At 39.2% G+C, this 20,983-nt stretch overlaps 2 protein-coding genes across 2 annotated transcripts in view; both read right to left on the bottom strand.

Moving 5' to 3' along the window:
• The window catches only part of SH2D4B (SH2 domain containing 4B), a 63,033-nt gene extending 55,502 nt beyond the window's left edge, over positions 1-7,531 (bottom strand). The window contains exon 1 of the mRNA XM_065746349.1: positions 7,348-7,531. Coding sequence (XP_065602421.1) covers positions 7,348-7,531 — 184 coding nt within the window. The remainder of the gene's footprint in view (positions 1-7,347) is intronic.
• TSPAN14 (tetraspanin 14) overlaps positions 1-20,983 on the bottom strand; it is a 197,389-nt gene that overhangs the window by 95,720 nt on the left and 80,686 nt on the right. The gene's annotated exons all lie outside the window — the stretch shown is intronic.

The raw sequence follows: 20,983 nt of genomic DNA, 5'->3' as shown, positions 1-20,983 counted from the left end.
TGCCTGTTTCTGCAGAGTAAACAAAAGCAAATCTGCATGGCTACTTCTAGGACTGATGGAATGTCACTGGTATCCCACTCGTATCAAACGAGATTTTCCATCATCACAGCACAGGAGTGCATTTGGAGGTTAATGAACCATCATTAGTGTCTGACTAAACCCCTCTCTCACTTGAATACATCAAGTTTTCCTCTCCCTTCCAAATCCTGCCCTTAAAACCCAGTGCTTCTATTGAAAACAAGGAAAATCAGCACGAAAGCGTAGAATTAGCTTGGACAAACCTCACTCTTCCCATGGTTGCAGTGCTGCTCTCTTTCCATATCAAGTATTCATGAGCTTGCAACCAGTCACAACCTCATATCATTACCAGAGCATAAGTATGTACAAGAAAGCCTGTCTACCCCCACTGTGTCCTGGCAGGCTCAGCAGCACCATGCAGCAAAGGAACACTGCAATTGTCTCCTTGCCAGTGACTCAATTAACCCAGTAGCCTCCCAGAGCACGTATGCAAGAGAAACCTTAGGTGAAATAAGGCCCAGGTAGCCAGCAATATTCTGCTCTTACTTTTTCTGCAAAACAGAGAAGTCAGCTGCAGGGCAGAAGATGAGACTAAAAAGCACAGACTTCTGGGCTAATCCAAAGAGGGTAGAGAAGTCCCTCTGGATTTGTTCCATCTGGTATATATCTGGGTCAGAAGGCGGTCAGAGATCTTTCTAGCCGCAGTTTGAGAAAAGCAAACATTTAGAAGCCACTGTTTAAGCATAGCTCAGTACACAGCCTCACGCAGCATGAACCCTGAGCAGCTGAGTTCTGCCCCGAGGTATCAAATACTAACAAAACCACATCACATTCACAGGCTGCTATATATGTTGTGAATGCCACATCAAAGCTTTTCCAATGATTTCCAATTAGTTGGCTCAGACCCCTAATAAAAATTATCCTCGTGTTTTCATTAAATTTTCAGTCTTCTCTGAATAGAAAACAAATACAAGACTTTACAGAATTCAAGGCCACACACAGCCAGAAACTTTGGAAAATGTCAAGCCTGATAGTTTTGGTTAGACCTGTATTTAGTGATACAGGGAACAAGACAATGAACACAGCCAAGAGCATGCCTCTGCAGTGTTAGGCAAGCCTTAGTTAAGCATTACCAGGGCATGGAGAAGAGTTACTATAAATGAGGAAAATATTTTTGAACTCAAAAATGTAGAAGAATGCCGCAGCGTATGGCCATGCACCCTTAAATGCACAGACTGAAACATACACTCACTGGTCTCTACCTGCAACAGTGATCTATCCCCCAGCTATCCATTTGTGACATTTGAAATACTTGCTTTCAAATTGCTTCATCTATTCTCCAATGATTTTCCAACACAAATGTCATTTAGACAGAGAAATTATTTTCTAGCCATGCTGTGATAAACCTACCTAATTTTCTCCCAGCTACACTTGTTAAGGACAGGTAAATAACAGAGTTTACAAATAGCTCCTGTCTCAACATCCTGAGCTGCAGTTCACAATGAGTGAATGTCAGCATAAGTAGCAGCAGACCAGCACTGTCTTACCTCCCACGTGGCTGCCCTTCAGCTTCCTAGAGCTCAATAGGTTTTGAAATCTCATTTTAGGTATTCTGACAGCTTTGGATAGCACACGAGTCAAAATCCAGACTGGCAGCATTCTCCACTTAGTCCCAACTCCACTATTCTGGTTAAAGTGCTCCTGCCTAATCACATAAATGCACTTCATTGCAAATTGCAAAGCTGCCTGTCAGTCCACTGAGAAAACCCCAAAGGGACCTTGAATTTTTGAAGAGGTTTCCCTTAGCGGTATTAGCACAATGAGAAAAGGCAACCAGCTCTATTACAATGAAGAAATATCCCTGAAAGATCTGCAAAGGAACTATGTATAAATGAAGCGGAGGACAACCTCTAGATTCCAAGAATCCAGTTCATTTTTAAAGCTCTTTCAGTGCAAGCCATCAGTCATAATAAAAGTTACAAAATACTTCCTTTAACTTTGAATACATTCAGTAAATACTGTTGTTTTGGGAGGACCCCAAAACCAAGTGCAAATTCTACCAATATCTTCTAAAAAAAAGTACTAATAGAGGCTTGGTACAAACGACAAAGGCATCAAAAACAGTTCACTGTCAGCTAAAGGACATTCTGAAGAAATGATGCTTTTATATTACTCTCTTTTATACACTGACTTATACTTCAAAAAGGGAGCATTTTGAAGTGTTGAGGACCCTGAAAACATTTTATTCACCCTCAAAATGAAATACTATCTTTAACATTGGCTCAGTCCAATATAAATCTCAATTTTGACCTTTTCTTAAGACAGGTGAACCAACCAAATCAAACATAAAAGCAGGTATGATTTAGCTATTACTGAAGAAAGCTAACATTATTTTCTTTAGACATAAAGACTGAGACTCATCTCATGTAGAACGCTATACTGTTTGTACTGCTGAACTCTCTCAATGACTTATACCAAGCATCTTAGCATTTAACAGGACATCAAGGCAGTCTCTGTTCCGTGGCATTCCTACGAAAGCACAGCATAGCTTGCTTTACTTCCAGCCAGAAGGACTTGCAAGAAACAGATGACATGGATGACACCCAGGCACCCCAGAGTGGAGTGGCTCCATCAGCCTGCAGCAGACAAGGCATCCCCTGCAATCCCTTCTCCAGCCAGTTCTGAATCCTGCTCTTAGAGAGTAGAAACCCTTTTAGGTTTGTGTAAACACTCGTCACCTCACATCATTTTCACAGATTTCCTGCTGATGCAGTTGCCAAACCAATTTCCATAATATCTGAAACGTCATGGCTGTCATTTGAAGTCCCTGGTACCATCACTTCCATTTCCAAAAAAGAGAGAAAGGAAGACCCAGGGAACTGCAGACTGGTGAGCTTTACCTCTGCACACTGGCAGATCACAGATCAGATCTTCCTGGAAGAGATGTTAAAGCAATGTAGAAAAATCAAAATTGCATTCATCATCATTGCAAGATTTTGAGAAATCCGCCTCTTTTGATTTGCTATTGGTTTTGCACACAGTAATAACAGGTGAGCTCTTGAATTGGATGAGAATCATACCAACTGCTGTATAGGACTACAGCTCAAGCCCAAGCACTTTCTGGAACACTTTTAAAGAAATGCTCATTATTACCAATTCCTTTTGCACTATCTCACCCTATTCCATCCCGAAGAAGTGAGATAAGAGTTTCATACGTAACTATTCTATCTATAAGGAAAGTGGAGGGATATGAAAGATGATCCTTTGGATTTCAGATTAAATTACTTAAACAGTTATTTTATGCACACGTTATTTCATATTCACAAGTATGCAAATTTTTTTGTAAACTAGAAAACAACAAATTCAGCTAGCAGATTTCTATGCTCGAGTGATCCTGAGATTCAGCACATTAGGGCTAGATGTTAAAATATCACTCCTGATATCTACTATATGCGAGGTTACTAAGATATTTCATTCTGTGCTTCGGAATGATACTATGAAGCCAGAGTAACTTCTGACTTAACTAAAATAATACCAAGAAAACTTGTGCCATGTACCAGTGTCAAAATCAACATGTCGCAGGTGAAACTGCTCCAATTCCTCAGTCTCAAAGGAATAAAGAACAAATAATTGCAGTAGCTCCAAATGTCCTGGGAGCCACTAGTTTTGGACAGGAAAATATTCCACATTCCACGTTGCGTAGCTGGGGAGAATGCTGGGATACTTGCTTTTATACCAGTGAAAACCGTAGGATTGACATCTTCCCCCCAAATAAGTTATTGCTAAATGAATTTTCAATGTTTTCAATACTTCTAAACATACTTTAAAACCACATTTAAAATTAAGAAAGAGTTGTTACAGATATCTACTCTGATCCTTTAAGTGTTATAGGCAATAGAGCATTACACAAAAAAGCCTGAATTATACCTATAACTTCTGGTTGATTTCAAACACATTTTCTTTGCAAGATTTTAGCTCTACTGTGAGATTGTTTACCATTATATTACAGAACGGTGTAACAGAAACCAGACACACGCATTTGCAAAGATAACACTTAGCATGTCTGCAAGATAGAAGTTACCTTTTGTAAATCTAGACCACATTAAAGCATGGAAGTTATATATTTTCAGATATATTTTCAGTGGAACCAAATGCCTGACTTCCTCTAACTTGAATTCCAATAGTTCCCTCTCAAAAACTTCAGTATAATCAGTTCTCTGGTACAGTTCTGTTGGATGTGGTATATTTTCAACTTTGGTCAAATCAAAAGGATAACTCAAATTGCTAAATTAAGAAGATATTTAGGTTACTCAAAAAGTAATGCATTCTACTCATTTCCTGGAAACTACAATAGATTCAAAGAGCACAATGGTTCTATTTGAGACACAGCTTCAAAACAGTATTTAATAGCCACGACCACAAGTTATACATTTTTTGCCAGCAACAAAAAGGAGCCTGTATGCCACACTTGTGAAAATTCACACCAGTGAAGGTGACCCACTGTTAAACATCTGTTATTATGGCATTGTTGCTAGGAAAACATTGCCATTGTTGTCCATCTTTCATTAACCCAGGCAGATGAAAGTCAGAAGGCACCAAATCCAGACCATACCGTAGGCATGGAAGGACAGTTCAGCCAAGATTGGCAATGTGATCCACAGTCTTCAAACAAGTATAGGACCTGGCATTATCATGTTGCAAGAGAAAGGTTGTCTTCTATTCTTGCCTCAGTCTGGAAATTCAAGTCTTCAGTTTAGTCAGAGTCACAGTGTAGTGGTCAGAGTTGATGGTTTGTCTGGGTTGCAGGAAATGCAGAGGGATCATCCCTTTTCTAACTCAGTACACAAAACTTCACTCACTGAGGGCTATGTCTTGAACTTTTTCTTCAGTTGGAAATCCATGTCACCACACTGCATGCTGCTGTTTTGACACTGGCTCATAGCAGAAACATCATATCTCATCACCTCTAATGATGTAGTCCGGGCAACTGACATCTGCAGCTGCATAATATTTCAATAGGTCCACACAAATTTAATACAGTGTTCTCTATCTTACTGCGTATTACCACCATATTTTCCAATACTCTGAAACCAATTTTTAGCCCAATCACAGTTCCCTTGTCAGAATCTATCAAGTTTACATGGATGAGCCAGTCAAGATGCTCTTCATTCAGTGGTGTGACAACTGTGTACGAAACATGGCTTGTCCTTCACATTGCTGTAACACTGCTGAAATGCACGACCCACTCCCTCACTGACCATTGTTTGCAACAGGTGGCAATTTATGTCAACAGCTGCTATTTTTTTCCACACAGAGGAATTCAATGACACACCTTTGCTATGTGTGCCCTTCCATGTTCAGACACCATTCTATCAGACAGCCCCTCCTGCTGCCACCTGTCACATGGCAGCAACATGTAATGACATTGATGGGAAGGTTCAGCCTCTACTGCCATATTCCAAGCATCTGCTCTGAAATCCTGGGACAACATAGTCAAGTAGGAGGCATTACTTTCAGAGCAGTGTTTGTGAAACGTGAAATAGAAATGTGCTGATGTGAAAATTTTACTCCATGCAAATATACAAACACTTTTTGTCAGAACAAATACAATTGCAAGTTACTGTGTTGCTCCTCTCCTCCTTCTCTAATTCCTTATAAATCAGAAAATTAATTACCCAGAAAATGGTCTCCTGTAGTAGGAAGCTGAACAGGTTTAATGCATAGTTTATATATGGAAATTTAGATGTCAACACTGTGACAAATCATCACATAAATATTTTTGCAGCTATATTTCGCTTCATCCTTCTTCCTCAAAGAACGAGCATAATGCAGATTATCTCAATGATAAACGACTGTTTTGGTTTAAGGACCTGAACGACACTTAGAATATTTTTCTCCGGCTACAAATCAATCGAGATGAACGAAGTTATTGTGCTGTACGAGAGAAGTGATCTTGATGCCATCTTTCTTAGAGGAGAGATATTCACTGTAAGAATACTAAGATGAAGAAAAGAGAAATTAAAGAGAAATAGGTTTCCCAACTTCTACCTTGTCACCTGTGAGGGGACATTTTAAGCTCACTACTGCTAAACAGGCTGTTCTTAAAATTCCATTCTTCAAGGTTATAAAAATGACTCTAGGTAAGTAACAGCAGTAAAGACCTTAATTTCAAGTGACTCTTGAAAACTACTGTTTCTTTGAAACACACTTCTTGAATTGTAGTCTTTGAATTGCCAAGTATCTGATCAGATATATCTGGCATTTTAAAAAGTTTAGAGCAGCTGAACCTTACAAGTCCAACAATTGAAACCAATAACGTAAGTGCATTGAACAAAGCAAAGCCTTCTACCATGGGTATGAGTCAAAAGGAGTAACACCTTATATAGTGACTGCAGCTAATCAGTAATCAGCTACCCAGGATTATCAGTGATTTTGAACGTTCAGACTTGAATTGACTTAAAGACTGGATAAGATGCTTAGCATTTCACAGGGAGAGTTTGACACTTCTCTGTGACGTTTCCTTGTTGAGTAAGGAACGGTTGCAACTAAATTTTCCTGAGGAAAGTGTTTTCTATCATGCACCGGTCTGACAACTTCGTCCTATAGATAGGGAAATAGTTGTCCAAAAGGGACAACAAGGAAATATTTATATTTATTCTAAACCAATTGAACCCAAGATCGAACACTCAAAAACTTTTTTCTTCACATGATTTTACTTACTTGATTTTTAAGCCAACACATATTCAACACCCATAATAGTCTGAGGATGGAGCTCTGCAACCTAACTACATACCTCATGAAAACACATCGTTTTCTCAAGATTTCTCTGCTCTTATCCTATTTCTTAACTTCTATTTGAGATGGTATAGCTGAACATTTAGACTCTTATGGTGTAGCTGTTCTTACAAAACATCTTATCCACAGTCAACCATTCCCAAGAAGCTTTAGATCATGAATCTGTCCTCTGATTCGGTTACGTATAAACACTTAGTGCCAAGTTAAGAAACCTCAACAGAATAGGTAAGCCTGCCTTTACTTGTCTGAGGAGCAAGAGATGGTAGGACAAAAAAAAAAAAAAAAAAAAAAGGATAGCACTGAGAAAACGGGAGCAGTGATTTTTGTCTGAAAGAGTCACTTTGAAATTATTCCCCTTGCTCTCACACTAAACTATTCCCTGGAGAAAGAACAAGCCTTGAGAGACAAGGAGCAGCAACAGTGGTTTTACTGCCTGAGTCTGTTTTGCCTATGGGGACAGCTAGCAAGCAGAAATACTGCATCACAACCCATCTCCCCCAGCTCCAGAGCAAGCACAGGAGGTTACAAGCTTACTTTGTTTGCGCCTTGCTGTTTTTGTCAGCATAGCCTCCTCCATTCGTGCTTTTTCTTCCCTCTCCTTCCAGCGCCTCAGCTGCTCTTCCCTCATCTTGTAGAACAAGATTTGCTTTTGCTCTTCGTTCAGCTCTGCCAGGAGCTCAGGGTCGATGTACATATCACGCAAAATTTGCTGCAGCATGACTATTCCAAAAGCAAAGTCAGAAACTTTCTCCCAACTATCTTCAGTACAGTGAGGAAATCCCACCTACAGCACTCCAGAAAGCAATCTGCAGCAAAGGAGTTTTCCCACACCTGCCTGCCCAGCAGAGGCTTGAATCTTCTTGTTCTGTTCCTCTTCTTGCAGGCATATTCTGCTCCTACAGTGACAGAGTTCTCAGCTTATCTCATCCACACCAAAGGTAGTGACAGGTGTCGAGTGAAACAAGGGGGGAGGAATGGAGAAGAATGAGGAAATAAATGAAAAGACCAAAAGAAATAATGATAAGAGCCTTCAGTATTCATGACTGAAAACAGGTAAGAATAAGGAATTCTCGGCTGCACCCATCATTTTTGCTCCCTTGAGTAGAAGGAAATTCAAAGTAATGAAAGTCTGAGACTTTGAGCTGAAGTGATAATACACTCCCAAGGGTGTTAGTGTTGCCCTGGGGGTTTAAAGTGATGTCATGGTTTAAGGTATCACCTACACCAACAATATCTATGTCACTTGGGGAACTGATCTCTTCTGATAAGAGTGGAGAAATTAGTTTGCACTTTATTTCCCAGTGCAACCTGTTAACTGGTCTCAAAAGGGTAGGTCATATCAGCTCATATTTATCTGGTGCTGACAAATATGGGCATACAAGGGATTAAAATGTCTTTAAAATTGAAAGCAGATGTAATAAAAGCCACAAGAATCTTGTTATCACTTTATAAATAGTAAATTAATATTAATTAAACAAGAGGTAGTTCTCAGCAGTTCATGTGGACTATGCACATCCTGCTGGCAACTGACTTTCTGCTTTGTGACTGGAGAAAGATATAACGCTGCTCTTCAAGCAAATTGTGACCTTTTGCTACTCAACAGAGTTTTCATCGAAGTCCATAAAATATTATTTCAGTAGCAGGGCCAAAAGCCACTAAATTAAATTAAAATTAAAAGAAGAATTTCACATCCAGCTTTAACTGGGCACTCTTCCAAGGAACAACAGCACGTTGCGAGAAGGGGACACTGTCCAAGAAGACTGAATGAGGCCATCTTGAATTGTAACAAAATGCAGAACATACCTCAGGCCGTAGCACTCCATTGCATAATATTTGCAAAGCCTCTCTCTTTTAGGGTCTACTACTAGAAGATGTACTTCACTTCACTGTATGGGGAAGACCCACACTGTGTTGTCAGAGGGATCAGAGTGCCACTCTCATGACATTCAGAACAGGGCAATGGAACTACCACGGAGCAGAACAGCAGAGCAGTCATCTTTCCCTTTCCGCTCCTTGTCATTAACAATTTGCAGAAGCAAAATACCTAATTTGGAGTGGCACTAGATTGCCTGCCAGGAAAGAGCAACACAGACGATCCCTCCACCATTCATCTGTATCGTTTGTATCATTTTTCAAATTAGATACTACCACTTATTGCCAATATACTTATCCCCATCCCTCACCAGCAATGTTTCCTTACTGATGTGCATGACAGGTGACAAGAAGATGCCTGCTCACTTAATTAACTAGTATTGAGTTACTAATTATTCCCTGTGCTTGCTCTCACTCAGACTAGAAACGAAAAATTCTGAAGCTTAAGATGTTCTCACAACTATACTATAAAGATGTTACTCAAGACAGTGATATATAACACAAAGTGATGCACTTCTCCTGCACAGAGAAACAAACCAGGGAAATAGACATGCAGATGCCTCCCTAGAGAGCCTGGCACCAATTCCTGAGCAGAGAGGACAAAAAATTGGCGTTAGTTTCCTCCTTCCCCTATTCCTCAAGGCTATTCTCAGTTTTCCTTGCTCCAGGAAAGAAATTGAAGGATAAGAAGGCAGGGACACACAAACTCACCAGTCTCAACTCAACCTACTAACCACATGTATTCAGTCAGTGATGTCTCTTCCCCTGTTAGTGCAGGTAATTCCCAATTACAATGGCAGCTGCCTATGCCGCAAAGTGAACCATCACTTATTTTTGTGTGATTACACGTGAATGTTATAACGTTAAAAAAAATCCCAAGAAATTCTAAGTAAACTTAGAACAAAAAGTTGTGTACCAACACCTCTGTTTGCCTTTAATAATACCATCCTTTTCACTGCATGATGCATACCACTTCTCCTCACAGAGAAAATAGCTTTATAGATGTCTTAAACTCCTATGTGGCTTGCGTGGTCCTCACATTCATAAACTTACATGTTACTGTGTTTATTCATGTTAAATATGATAATTTAAGCAGAAAACACTTCTGATCTAAATTAAATTTCAAGAATAAAGACTATCACTTGGAAGCACAAATATAAAGATTCTGCTTGAACAATGCCTTCAGCTGTTCGCTCTGTACAGAGCCCAGTATGCTCACGGACTGTTCTGTAGTTCAGGTTATCTCTCATGTGCAGATTTTTCCTCACAAAACAAAATGCTTCAATTTTATTTGTTTTTTGTTTGTACATTTTTGTTTTCCTTAAAGAAATAGAATTTGGCAAGAAAATATCTAGAGGAAGAAACACTTCCCTTCTACTTGTTTCTTCTATTTTTCTTGGTCAGGTACAGAAAGAGGAGAGCCCGGGGGACTTGGCCTTCCTTTCTCTGCTTTTATTCAATTATACTGAAACTGTGGCTTCACATTTTGGCACTAATTGAAAAAGACTCGCCTTTGTAAAGGCTTCAGGGCAAGCAGTTTTGCTGTTCTAACCATTTGTCATCTTCCCAATTTTATTTTACTTGACTTTGCAGAACAAAAATCAAATTGTGATCACAAGCTATCACAGTGCAAAGAACAAACTCTTCATCAAGGATTGTGTGTGCTTAAGCATGATAAGAAGCAAGAGCTGATTCTGAACAGCATTCAGCTGCAGAAGTAGCTCAGGATGGAGGTTCAAGATGCAAAACTGAACACAGATTTTCAGGTAGCTACTGGTAATGTTTAATGATCAATCAAAACAAAAATAGCAAAAGCAAGGAGATCAAATGACTGATTCATGAACAACCCACTATCTGGAGTTAATTAACTCAAAACACATGAGAACACTAAGCAAATAATAGAGTGCAATTAAACTATTAATTTGTGGGTTTTTTTGTTTGTTTTTTTTTAAGTTCCCACCTGGAAGTGATATAATCTAATTACAGAAATGAAACCACTCAACTTCCTCTGATTTAGTCTGTTAACTTTCACCACTGGTAAGAGGGTGAAGAGGAAGCAAAACTGCCTTGTTGCCCATGTCTCACTGGTCATCTTGACACTCTGTCTTAGTGGAACATCCTGAAGAGAACATTTTTCTGCAGTATTCTCTACAGAATTTCTCCATTGGAATCATTTTAGACATTAATGCTCTCCTCACATTCAGCCTTCAGTGATCACTGAAAGTAGACTTGTCACAGATTACTCCACTTAACAGCATGTAAGAGAAGTCTGACTCTATTCAAGTGCTGCTTCTTTCTTGGGTACTTCAGCGAACCTGTTGTTAGTACATGAGATGTTCGCCTATGCAAATCTAAATCTGAGTTTTAAACCTAATGCGTACTGATACTTGTTATATAGTTTAACAGATCTTAAATAATCCAAATGGGTAAATAAAGTCTCAACAACCATTAAGAAATCAGCATTTGCTCTTGTTTCTGAGAAAATTTAGAAATCTTACAGGATCTGAAACTAAAAAGGCAACCTTGAAGAGATGCCAAATCTAGTATTTAAAACTTTTGCCCTTTCTAGGATTAGTTCACAGTTTGAAAGGGCTGGGCTCAGCAGACTCAGACAAATCAAATCCAGGAAGCTGAGGAAGATGACAGCTATACAGACAAAAGAATAAATGAAACTCTATCGATAAACAATATTTCTCTTTCCTTCTTTTCCCAGACCTGATTAGGATATGGATGAATTAATGAATAGCAAGAACAGGAAAAACCAAAGTAAGGATGACTGATTGTGGGCATTCTTCACTGTCCCAGCCTTCCTGAGAAGTTCATAAGGACAATGACTTCTCCATTACCCTTTCACCTTGGTCACTCAAAACTAACCTAAAATAATTACAGAAGAATTGCATCTCACAAGCCTATGAACAAAACAGAAGATTACTTATCAGCGCAGTTCTTTGCTGGCAGCTGTTACCCTATTATAACTTCCATACAACTTGATGCTCTAATTAGTAATAGTCCAGAAAGGAGCTCAGAGCTGTTTAAAATTTAAGCCTGGAGATTTCTTTAATCTTTAACAGCATCTTCTGGGACAAGACACACAATCTCTGGTATAGTGTCTTTCTGGCTAAACAATCCTCAGCACTGTCACTAGAATTCATCTGCTGGGGAAAGAAGGAAGAAGAGGCACAGAAAAATGTTTTAGCTCCATTTTCAAGAACAGGGGAAAGTGCTTAATTGGCCAAGCCTTTCTCATCTCTTCATCCATTTTCTTCCAAGCATGCACATCCTCTATTCCCTGGGCTGAACAGCTCACTGGCAATGCTGATGAATGCTGAACCAGCAGAAGAGTGTTTTCTTTCAGATTTTATAACACAGCTACCTAACCTACTTTAGCCGTGTCATTTACATAAAAATATTCAGCTATAACCTACATGCTACAGGGAAAGACATGCAGGGCTAATACATCTCTCTCCATTATGAAAGGAATGAAATTAAGAAAAAAAAGCATTAAAAATGTGGCAATGAAAATGTAGCTGAACTCCGTAGTCTTGGTCTTTGTGTGTGTTTTGTATCTTTTTTTAACACAGATTTCTTCCCCCCTCCTCCCTGTCCAAGATGAAGCAGTGCACAGTATCTGTATTTTTCAAGTCCCGCTGCATGAGCATCAGAATGAGAACAGAAGCTGGAACTGAATGGTGCAGGAGGGAGCTGACTGTGACACAGGAAAGGTAAAATTAATATTTTGTACGAGGCCTTCTAAACACAAACAAACTTGTCACTAGAAAATTAAGTACATCAGAGCTCTCACCAGTCTCGTGTCTGATACACACACTGGTGTCAATTAAAAACTAGAAATAAGCAATTGAGAATCATCCATTCCCCACCTCCATCAGAAATAGGATGCAACAAAACCTGCCTTTCTCCTTCAGTTTCATAGTCAAGTCTGTGGCTCCCTCTAAGGGCTAAAACAAGTCGGGACTCAGGACAAGCTCATAGAGCCAGCTGGAAGCCTACAGCACAATGTGCAGAGGAATCTGAGCGATCAGCAGATCATTTCCCTGAAGCTGCTATCCCATTACAAAGCGTCACACAGAGTAAGGACCAGTGAATGTCTTCCATCCTCTCCTTTTCCATACAGAGCTAGTAACGGTAAATCAGACTGTCAAGTTTTTTTGGAGCATGTACTGATTTGTGTATGCTTATCACCTCCTTACTGGTTCAAGATCAGCATTTCTATGGGGCAGTGCCGCAACCTCCCCCTATAACCACCACCACCTCCACACACACACACACAAAATTGAAAACCTGAAGTTTCTGAGAACCAGTAGCAGAGCTGCAAATGAAAAAATGAGAAAAAAATCTCATACTGTTCACATAGCTGTAAGTGAAGCAATACTAAAAGGATTTAATCGTGCAATGAAGATTTACACTGGCAGGACTCTCATCAGACAGCTTTGTTTGTTTTTAGTGTTGGTTTTTTTTCCTCTCCAAAATTAAAATCCCTCTAACACCTCCATCCCCTGCAAAGCATTAGACAACCCCAAAGACAGACAGCACTGACAATAGGGGAAGAAGAGGGACGGGAACTAATCCAGAGAAAGCAGTACCTGAAGTCCATAGATGCAGACTATAGAGCAATCTGTCATTATACTACTCCCCTTAATTCAGCACTCTGCAATACCACTTGGCCTTCGGAAGAAGTCACATCAGTGACTTTTGCCTAGCAGGATAACAATCCTACAGAGCAAGATTACCTCAGGCCTATCCTTTTGTGTTCTGTGCTACAGCTGTTGTGCACACAATTACAGTGGAGCTTGTAATGCCTCCATGGTTCAGCACAACTTATCAAGGATTTGAGAAGCTGGGTAGAAAGGGCAGCACTCCAATTTTTCTTCAAATTGATAGCTGATACATGAAATTCTGACCTATATCACCCAAGTTAGAGGTTAACACAAGCCTGTCAACTTTCTTAAGTTTAGAATTGTTCTAATTTTAATGCTTCCATAGTAAAAGACACTGATACAACCCAAACTAGAACATTACACGTCCGTTGCTATTAATACATTCACAATAGCAAGATGTATCAAAGAGCTGGCAAGTCCTATCACACCTTTTCAAAAGGAGAACAAAACATCTTCATAAAGATTATTGCAAGTGAAAGCTATTAAGGTAAACCAAACAGAAAAAAAGTCAAGGTTCTTTGAGAGAGTCACCCCAAGAAAACGCGTTACGCCAGCCTGCAGCAGCAAAGTTCCCATCCCATAAGCTTAGCACTGGAAAAAGATAACTCATAACATAGGGGCTGAAAAGGAACAAAAAACCCTCACACACTGCAGTGAACCCAAAAGGAGCTCTCAGTGCACCACTGTCCTCTCACTTGCACTGTGCTGTCTAATTCAGTTGGTGTCTCTGCAATTATAGCTCATTTACAAAACAGTAACTAAGTTTTCAGGTCAGCCCCTCAACTCTGAGCAGGGTGTACTTGGTTGGCAGACAGCAGGTCCTGCTTAGAAAGCAATCAGAGCTCAGTAAATGTCTGTAGGGATTTGTTCTGGCCTTAAGTAGACTAAAAGGCCCAAGGGCAACTGTCTCCAAGGAACATCTTAGTTAAAAATATATGCAGAATACAGTGCCCCTTGCTCTCCTGTTTACACTTTCTTGCTTATGTCAGACTCTGATGTTACACCACACTGTATTAAATGTAGCATGTGCTTCCCCTGCACAATGCAGTTCAGCTTTGTGCTACTTAAGTTCAAAATGCATCAGTCCATCTGTTTCTCAGCAGAAGTCTTTGTAGCTGACAGAGGCTCTCTGTAGCTCTTCAAAGCAGAATTGGTTGCCTTTCAACTCATCATTGATGGGTTTCAACCCAGGACCCTGCACATTCCTTCTTTTTTTATCTATTTACTTATTCACCTCTCTGTGATCTTTGTAATGAACTGTTAATCCGAGGTGGGACTAAGTACAGATAGCTACCTAAAATACTGGTATTGTCAGCTCTTTTCTTCCCTACCCTGCAGCACACACCTGACTGCTTAACAGGATACATTTCTTCAAGAAGGAATCCACATGAATTATTCACTTTGTGTACCTGTAAAGCTCAAGAGACCTTTGAATACCATGACCCAATTACAACATTAAATTATTCCAGAGTTCGGTACATTTTCAATGAAATCCATTACAATAAGCTACTCAAGAGATATCACATTCTAAATTATCTGAGTTTCTTCTCTCAGATATATATTAACTTTTGAAGATGTTCGCTATATTCACCTTTTTCCATCTAACTCTAAGTGCATCAAAATGTATCATGTGAGGCCTAATTTTCTTTAATATACACCCTGGTACAATTTATCTGCATTATGTATAATGCAGCAGTCATATCATATCAACTTCTCATCATATTAGACACCGCATTATGGTAGCTAAATTGATTACTGATATAACTGAAAGGCCACCAATAGGAAAATTCTTAATCATTTAAATGAGTCATCAGCTTTGCACATACATTTTCTTGCCTTAGCGACATCATGCAAGTGATTTTCCTTCAGGGCATAGCATTTTGATCATTTAAACCACTTATTCTCGCCATCTTTGTGGGCAATAAAATCCTACAGATTTAACAGTCTGTACAGATTTCTTTAAACCTCAGGGCTCTTGCTTGCAGGACTTGATCAGCATCTGAGATATCAAAAGCAAGCTGCCATTTGTGATGATTTCTGTTTGTTGCTTTTATTATGCTGTTGTTGTGTTTTTTTAAGAGCACATTTCAACATAAGCCAGACTACTACTTGTTTTCAGACGTCAATCATATCCACAAGCATTTCTTCATTGCACTATTCTTTAAAATCTTTTGCAATTTTCAGCTTCACATGCTGCCCATCTCATACGAGGGAAAATCCTCTGCTACAATACCCCGAGCTTCCTGCTGCAGGTCATATTCAGCACTTTCCGTGTCCTGACACTTAGATGCCAATCAAAAGGTTTAAAGACCAGAACCAAATTATTCTGAAAATCCTTCTCTCTTACTTCATAACCTTTTTAAGACCTTCTCCATTCCTATCATAGAGCGTGGGACAAAGAACAGCTCAAGACATTGTTGAGACTTTTTTTTTTTTTTTTTCTTAATCATCTTCACAGTTTCAAGGTACAAAACCTGGATTAAGGCTGCTGACTCATTTACACAATACAAGACTTAGCAGCTCTGGCATTCCTGCCTGTATTCCATTCACCTGACAGAAAGAACACACACTTCAAAGCTCTTTGCAAAATCAGTATAGATCCAAGTTTCACAATGGGGATGTGCCCCATCCCTTATGACAGACAGGTGAGGCAAAAAAGAAATAAAATCTCTATTCCTCCTCATCCTCTTTTCTCCTACCATATCCTCAGACGTAACAGTTACCTTCTCAACTTTTTCCAACAGTGGCACGCGATGCAGTTCTTCATGCTCTTCTCCTTTTTTCCAAACTTCTGCACTGGGTTCCCCACTGCTGCTTTCTGTACTAAGCCACCAGCCACTTCCGACAACTCCCTTCAGAGAAAGAGGACCAGCTCATGGAAATCACCCCAGAACACCTCACTGCAACAGAGAACAGCACTACCTCCGTGGCACCCCACCTGTACTCTCTCTCAACAGAGGGGAGCACCCTCTACATTCCCCATGACTCAAATATGCAAAGTTATACAGTATGATTGAATATATTATACAAGTGCAAAATGACTAACCTACTCATGTGATTGAACAAGTTTTTGCTACAAAAATTCTTGCTATGGAACAAACTATCACTGTCCTATACAAGTTAGTTCCCATGAAGAGACTATTTTGGCCAAATTTTAGAGCCATTCTTGAGTGAGAATGGATTCAGACAAATAATGGCTAGTGGTCCAGGTCCTTCTCTCCTTTCACTAAGCCATCTTAAGCCACCTACACATCTGAAGAGGATATCCTGGGATTCCCCAAAATAAGATTATATCCAATTGCCAAACAAGATTATTTCCGTGTGTTCATCTTAAAATTCTTTAAGTACCTATTTAGACTACTGTAGGGCAATAAGTATGCCATCCAGGAAGGAGATAATACACTATTCTTCCACATTTCTCTCCTCTCTGCTACCTGTATGGCTCCTCAGCCATTCAAATCTCTTTCATTTTCTGACAAGTACAGAATGACAGAAGCTGCTGTCAGCCATCCTCAGAGATCTGGAGGACAGTTTGGTGAGCTGCTGCACTTCAGTTATAAGATTTGCAGCTACCATGAGCGCACTCTTATTCTTCAGAGCTCTCTTCTGGCTGTAATGGCTACAGCCTCTAGCTCAAAGTTGCTCAGTTGCCTGCAGGCACATTCCCATTACATCTGGAATGATTGGAGCTCCATGAAGCTTTTTAGCACATCTGTGGTTTGGCTCCCATGACATTTTCAGGAATCCAATGGCTCATACCAGGTTCTACAAACTATCAGTAGTTATAATTCTAATTGACACCATCTTCTCTTCCAGACCTCTCACAATAACTGCACAACTGGTTTGCTCAGAGAGCTCCTTCATCCATGACACCTTAACAAACTGTTCTACTCTAAACTACAAAGAAACTTAGCTTTCTTTCAGTTTCTTCTAACATCTCCAATATCCAGGCCAGGATAGCACACAGTCTTATGACCACCCTCTGTGTAGCCTATGGCCCAGATCACCGTGCATTCACAAGGCTAGCCCTTTCAAAGATTTACCACCATTGAGAGCACTGCTGCCATCCAGCTAAACCTGTGAAGTTCATTTGCTTCTCATGAGAGCACACAAGTAGATCAAATTAGTTTATGGAAAGGGAGGCATCAGAGTATTTAGTCATTCTCGAAGTCTCAAAATAGCATAAACAGCCATATGGCTCCCAGTCTGAACTATGGAGGCAAACCTGGCCCCTCTCATACGATGAAATATCATTTTAACATTAGCACTACTGAGTTTGAACTGAGCTATCCAAGAAGTTACATCTTACTGATACAAGCAGCATCTTTGAATACATTATCTGGATGATTATCAGTCTTCTAGAGAAATTACACATTCCCTAAAATTAAGCTAAAATTAAGCCTAAGTTAGAAGCCAATTTTTCATTTTTCCTCTCCTGACACCACAACCAGTTCTTTACAAACCAAATTAAGCATGATATCTAAGTGCTAGAGTGATCCAGTAATTCCTGTGAAGTCAGTCCATTTACTCCTATGGAATTCATAAAGGTCAGAGATCTGCTATTTCTGGCCTTAGGAACAAATGCTGCACGGATAACTGGGTGAATTTTTAATGGCCTGTGATGATCAAGATGATCTAACAGTGCCTTCAGGCTTATTTACTGTGAATCTATATACTCACCCAAGAGTCAGACAGACTGTTCCCAAATGGAGCTGTCACCAAACAGCAAAAAAGTGGACTTAAACATGATAGCTGCCAGAAGGCACCAGAGTAATGCAGTACATGGGCTGATAATTCTATTTAGTCTTTACTTTGATCACATAAAGTAATAATCCTTATAATCATAATAACCATTATAGAAACCAAAACAAAGCAGCTTACTATTCCTCTCCAGGATTTATTGGATTTTCTTGCAGCTTTGTCACCAGCAGAGTCCTTCCTTTGTTGGCCCATCTGTTAATGAAAATACAGACTGAAGCAAGCACTTTATACAGTAAAGGCAACTCTACTGAAATCAATGGGATTAGCAAGAGTATGCAATATTATCCGGCTTTGTAGGTCACTGAAGAATTGCGATCAGACCCTACATCTTTCATGAAAAGCCTAGGAAAAAAACAAGCGTATGTGTGTGAGTATTACATGATCTGGAGGAGAATAGGGAAATGAAGGCCAAATTGTTATCCCCAGTACAGTTCTTCAGAAGCCGCAAGGGAGCATAAAGCCAGCATAGCAAGTTTCCAAGAGACTCTGTGTCACAGGCTGTGTTGCTCCAGAGTCTCTATAAAACACCCTCAAACAGATCACCTCAAGATTGAGATCCAAGACATCAATAGGATGCTGTAAAACAGGTGGCTTATTTGGCAAAGATATGCATATATCCAAGTCCCTTCGGGCCATGAAAAGCAAGCAGAGCACTAAGACAACCTTGAAGCTTCACAGCTACTTGAATTGTCCCAACTTTGCTCCATACCTTTCCTACAAAACCCTACACAAAGATTTAGATGAAGTGAAGACTTGAAGTCCTAAATATTGTCAATTATCCTTCATTTATTTTACTTTATTTACTTCAACCTCCTTTTACATTGATCCAAAGATACTTTCTGAGACTGTATTTCTTTAGTTTAATCATTGTTACCAAAACGCCACATTAAAAATTTTTATTTTCAGAAAATAAAATACATTACGGAACAACATGGACAATATTTGCATTCTCTAGGAGTGATACTACAGACATTCATCACATCGTACAGGAACTACACAGCCTATTCAGGAGAAAACAAGCTGCAGGACAATGCAAATAGTTGATATAAGAAGTCACTTTAAAGTCAAAGATCCATTAAAAACCAAGGGGGAAAGGAAGAGCTAACGGTATTAATAACTGAAAATAAAATCAAGGACAAAGAACATGTCCTGGGTTAGTAAGGTGAAATCTCACATTTTACCATTTAAAAGCAAACCAACCAATGAAACAAAAAAAACTGGTACAGATAAGCAATACAGAAACTCTTCAGCTAAAGGGATTCATTTGTGGCTTAAGGACATCAGGTGCTGGTAAGGTAGAAATTCTGAAACTGGAGTTGAAACCAAAATCCAGATTTGAATGATGATGGCCTTTCAGAAATCCATGAGATTTCCAGACTTACAGCCTTTTCTTCGTTAGTTCATTTTTACCCTAGTTTTATAGCTGTTTGGCTGGCTTTTTTAAGCCGTTATACTTCAGCAAAGTAGCTCACACCATTAATGGTACCTGACTCGTAAGCAAAGACATTTAGTGTTCTTTGGTAAATGTTCAGTAAGCAATCATACACTGGAATGTTTCCATCTTTATGTACTCTTCTCTCATAAGAGCACTGTAAATAAATATATATACATATGAGTAACGCCACTATAAAAAAAGAAACCATATATAACGCTTCATATCTAAAAATACATTGTCATCACTGAAGTGGAATGAGATGAAGAAAGTCCACAACAATCTCAAAAGAATACAGGCTGCTCTGAGCATCATAAACACTTGCACATTATCTCATTTTGACATTTCTTTTCATAATTTCTTGTGCACTAGCAACAAAAAATCTTGAATTGGTCTAAATAAACAGCTATTAATTAAAATTAAAGGAAGTGAAGCTACAAATTCTCAGAGGACTTAAGATGTGATGTTAAAAGTTAGTCTCAGAATAAAGAAATCCCTCTGATCTCCATCATAAAATGAAAAGAAAGAAAAAAATCATATAATTCAGGTAGTTGAAAAGTGACATAGAAAGCATTGAATATTTCACTAGTATTACTTTCTGCAGTCTTGCTCAAGTTCTGAAGTCAGATGTAGTTTCATCGAGCATAACAGAGATGAAATAACTTGAGTGATTTTAATCTCTACTCATGCAGAAACCAATTTTTACTTTCGTGCTGTATACGCTGCCACATAGATGGACATAACTAGAGCTGATTAGAACAGTTTTCACTAAACGAAGTTCTATGAAAAGCTGAATATTTCAGATTTATCAACAAACATCATAAAGAAAGGGTCATTGAGGGTAGGTCTATGTATGAATGTCAGACATTCATTGCGCTGGCCCTATTATTTAAGTCTTTGAGATATCCAGATGAATTTTCAATCAACCTCTACTCTCAACAGATAGCAGCCACATTAGAATTTGCCCATTTCCACACCAGCTTTACCCATGTAGCTGTACAAGTGTGCGCAGTCTTCTAATTGAAATCCCAAGGTTTCCATTCCAGAGATGTCACCACAGTACAAGTTTATTTTTGTGGAAGCAAAAATAGACTAAAATCTTCCAAGTATAGGAGAAAATGAGATGTCAAAACCTAAAAAAGAGTCTAAAACCAATGTGTTGGTGTGTAGGCAGCTGCTACTGTAATGAATGTTATGAGCCAAATTATTTTCCTACTGAACCAGACAAGATGAATGAAAACTCTACAGATAAAGTAAAATTTGCTAGGTACGAAAAACACCTAGAACATTTTGCAAGTGTGGAGTGGCAGAAGAGTTCTCCTAAATAAGAGATTTGCTCAGTGAATATCCAGATCATTGCCAATACTCCTTTAAACATTTCTTATTTTGTGCAAAGGAATTTAAAAGTTACTTAAATTTCTCCATAAAT

Source organism: Cyrtonyx montezumae, unplaced genomic scaffold (genome assembly GCF_038088225.1).
Source record: "Cyrtonyx montezumae isolate F1298 unplaced genomic scaffold, pur_monq_1.0 scaffold_4, whole genome shotgun sequence".
NCBI classification, from domain to species: Eukaryota; Metazoa; Chordata; class Aves; order Galliformes; family Odontophoridae; genus Cyrtonyx; species Cyrtonyx montezumae.
The sequence above is the reverse complement of the archived record's forward strand: the minus strand, read 5'-3'. Positions and strand labels throughout refer to the sequence as shown.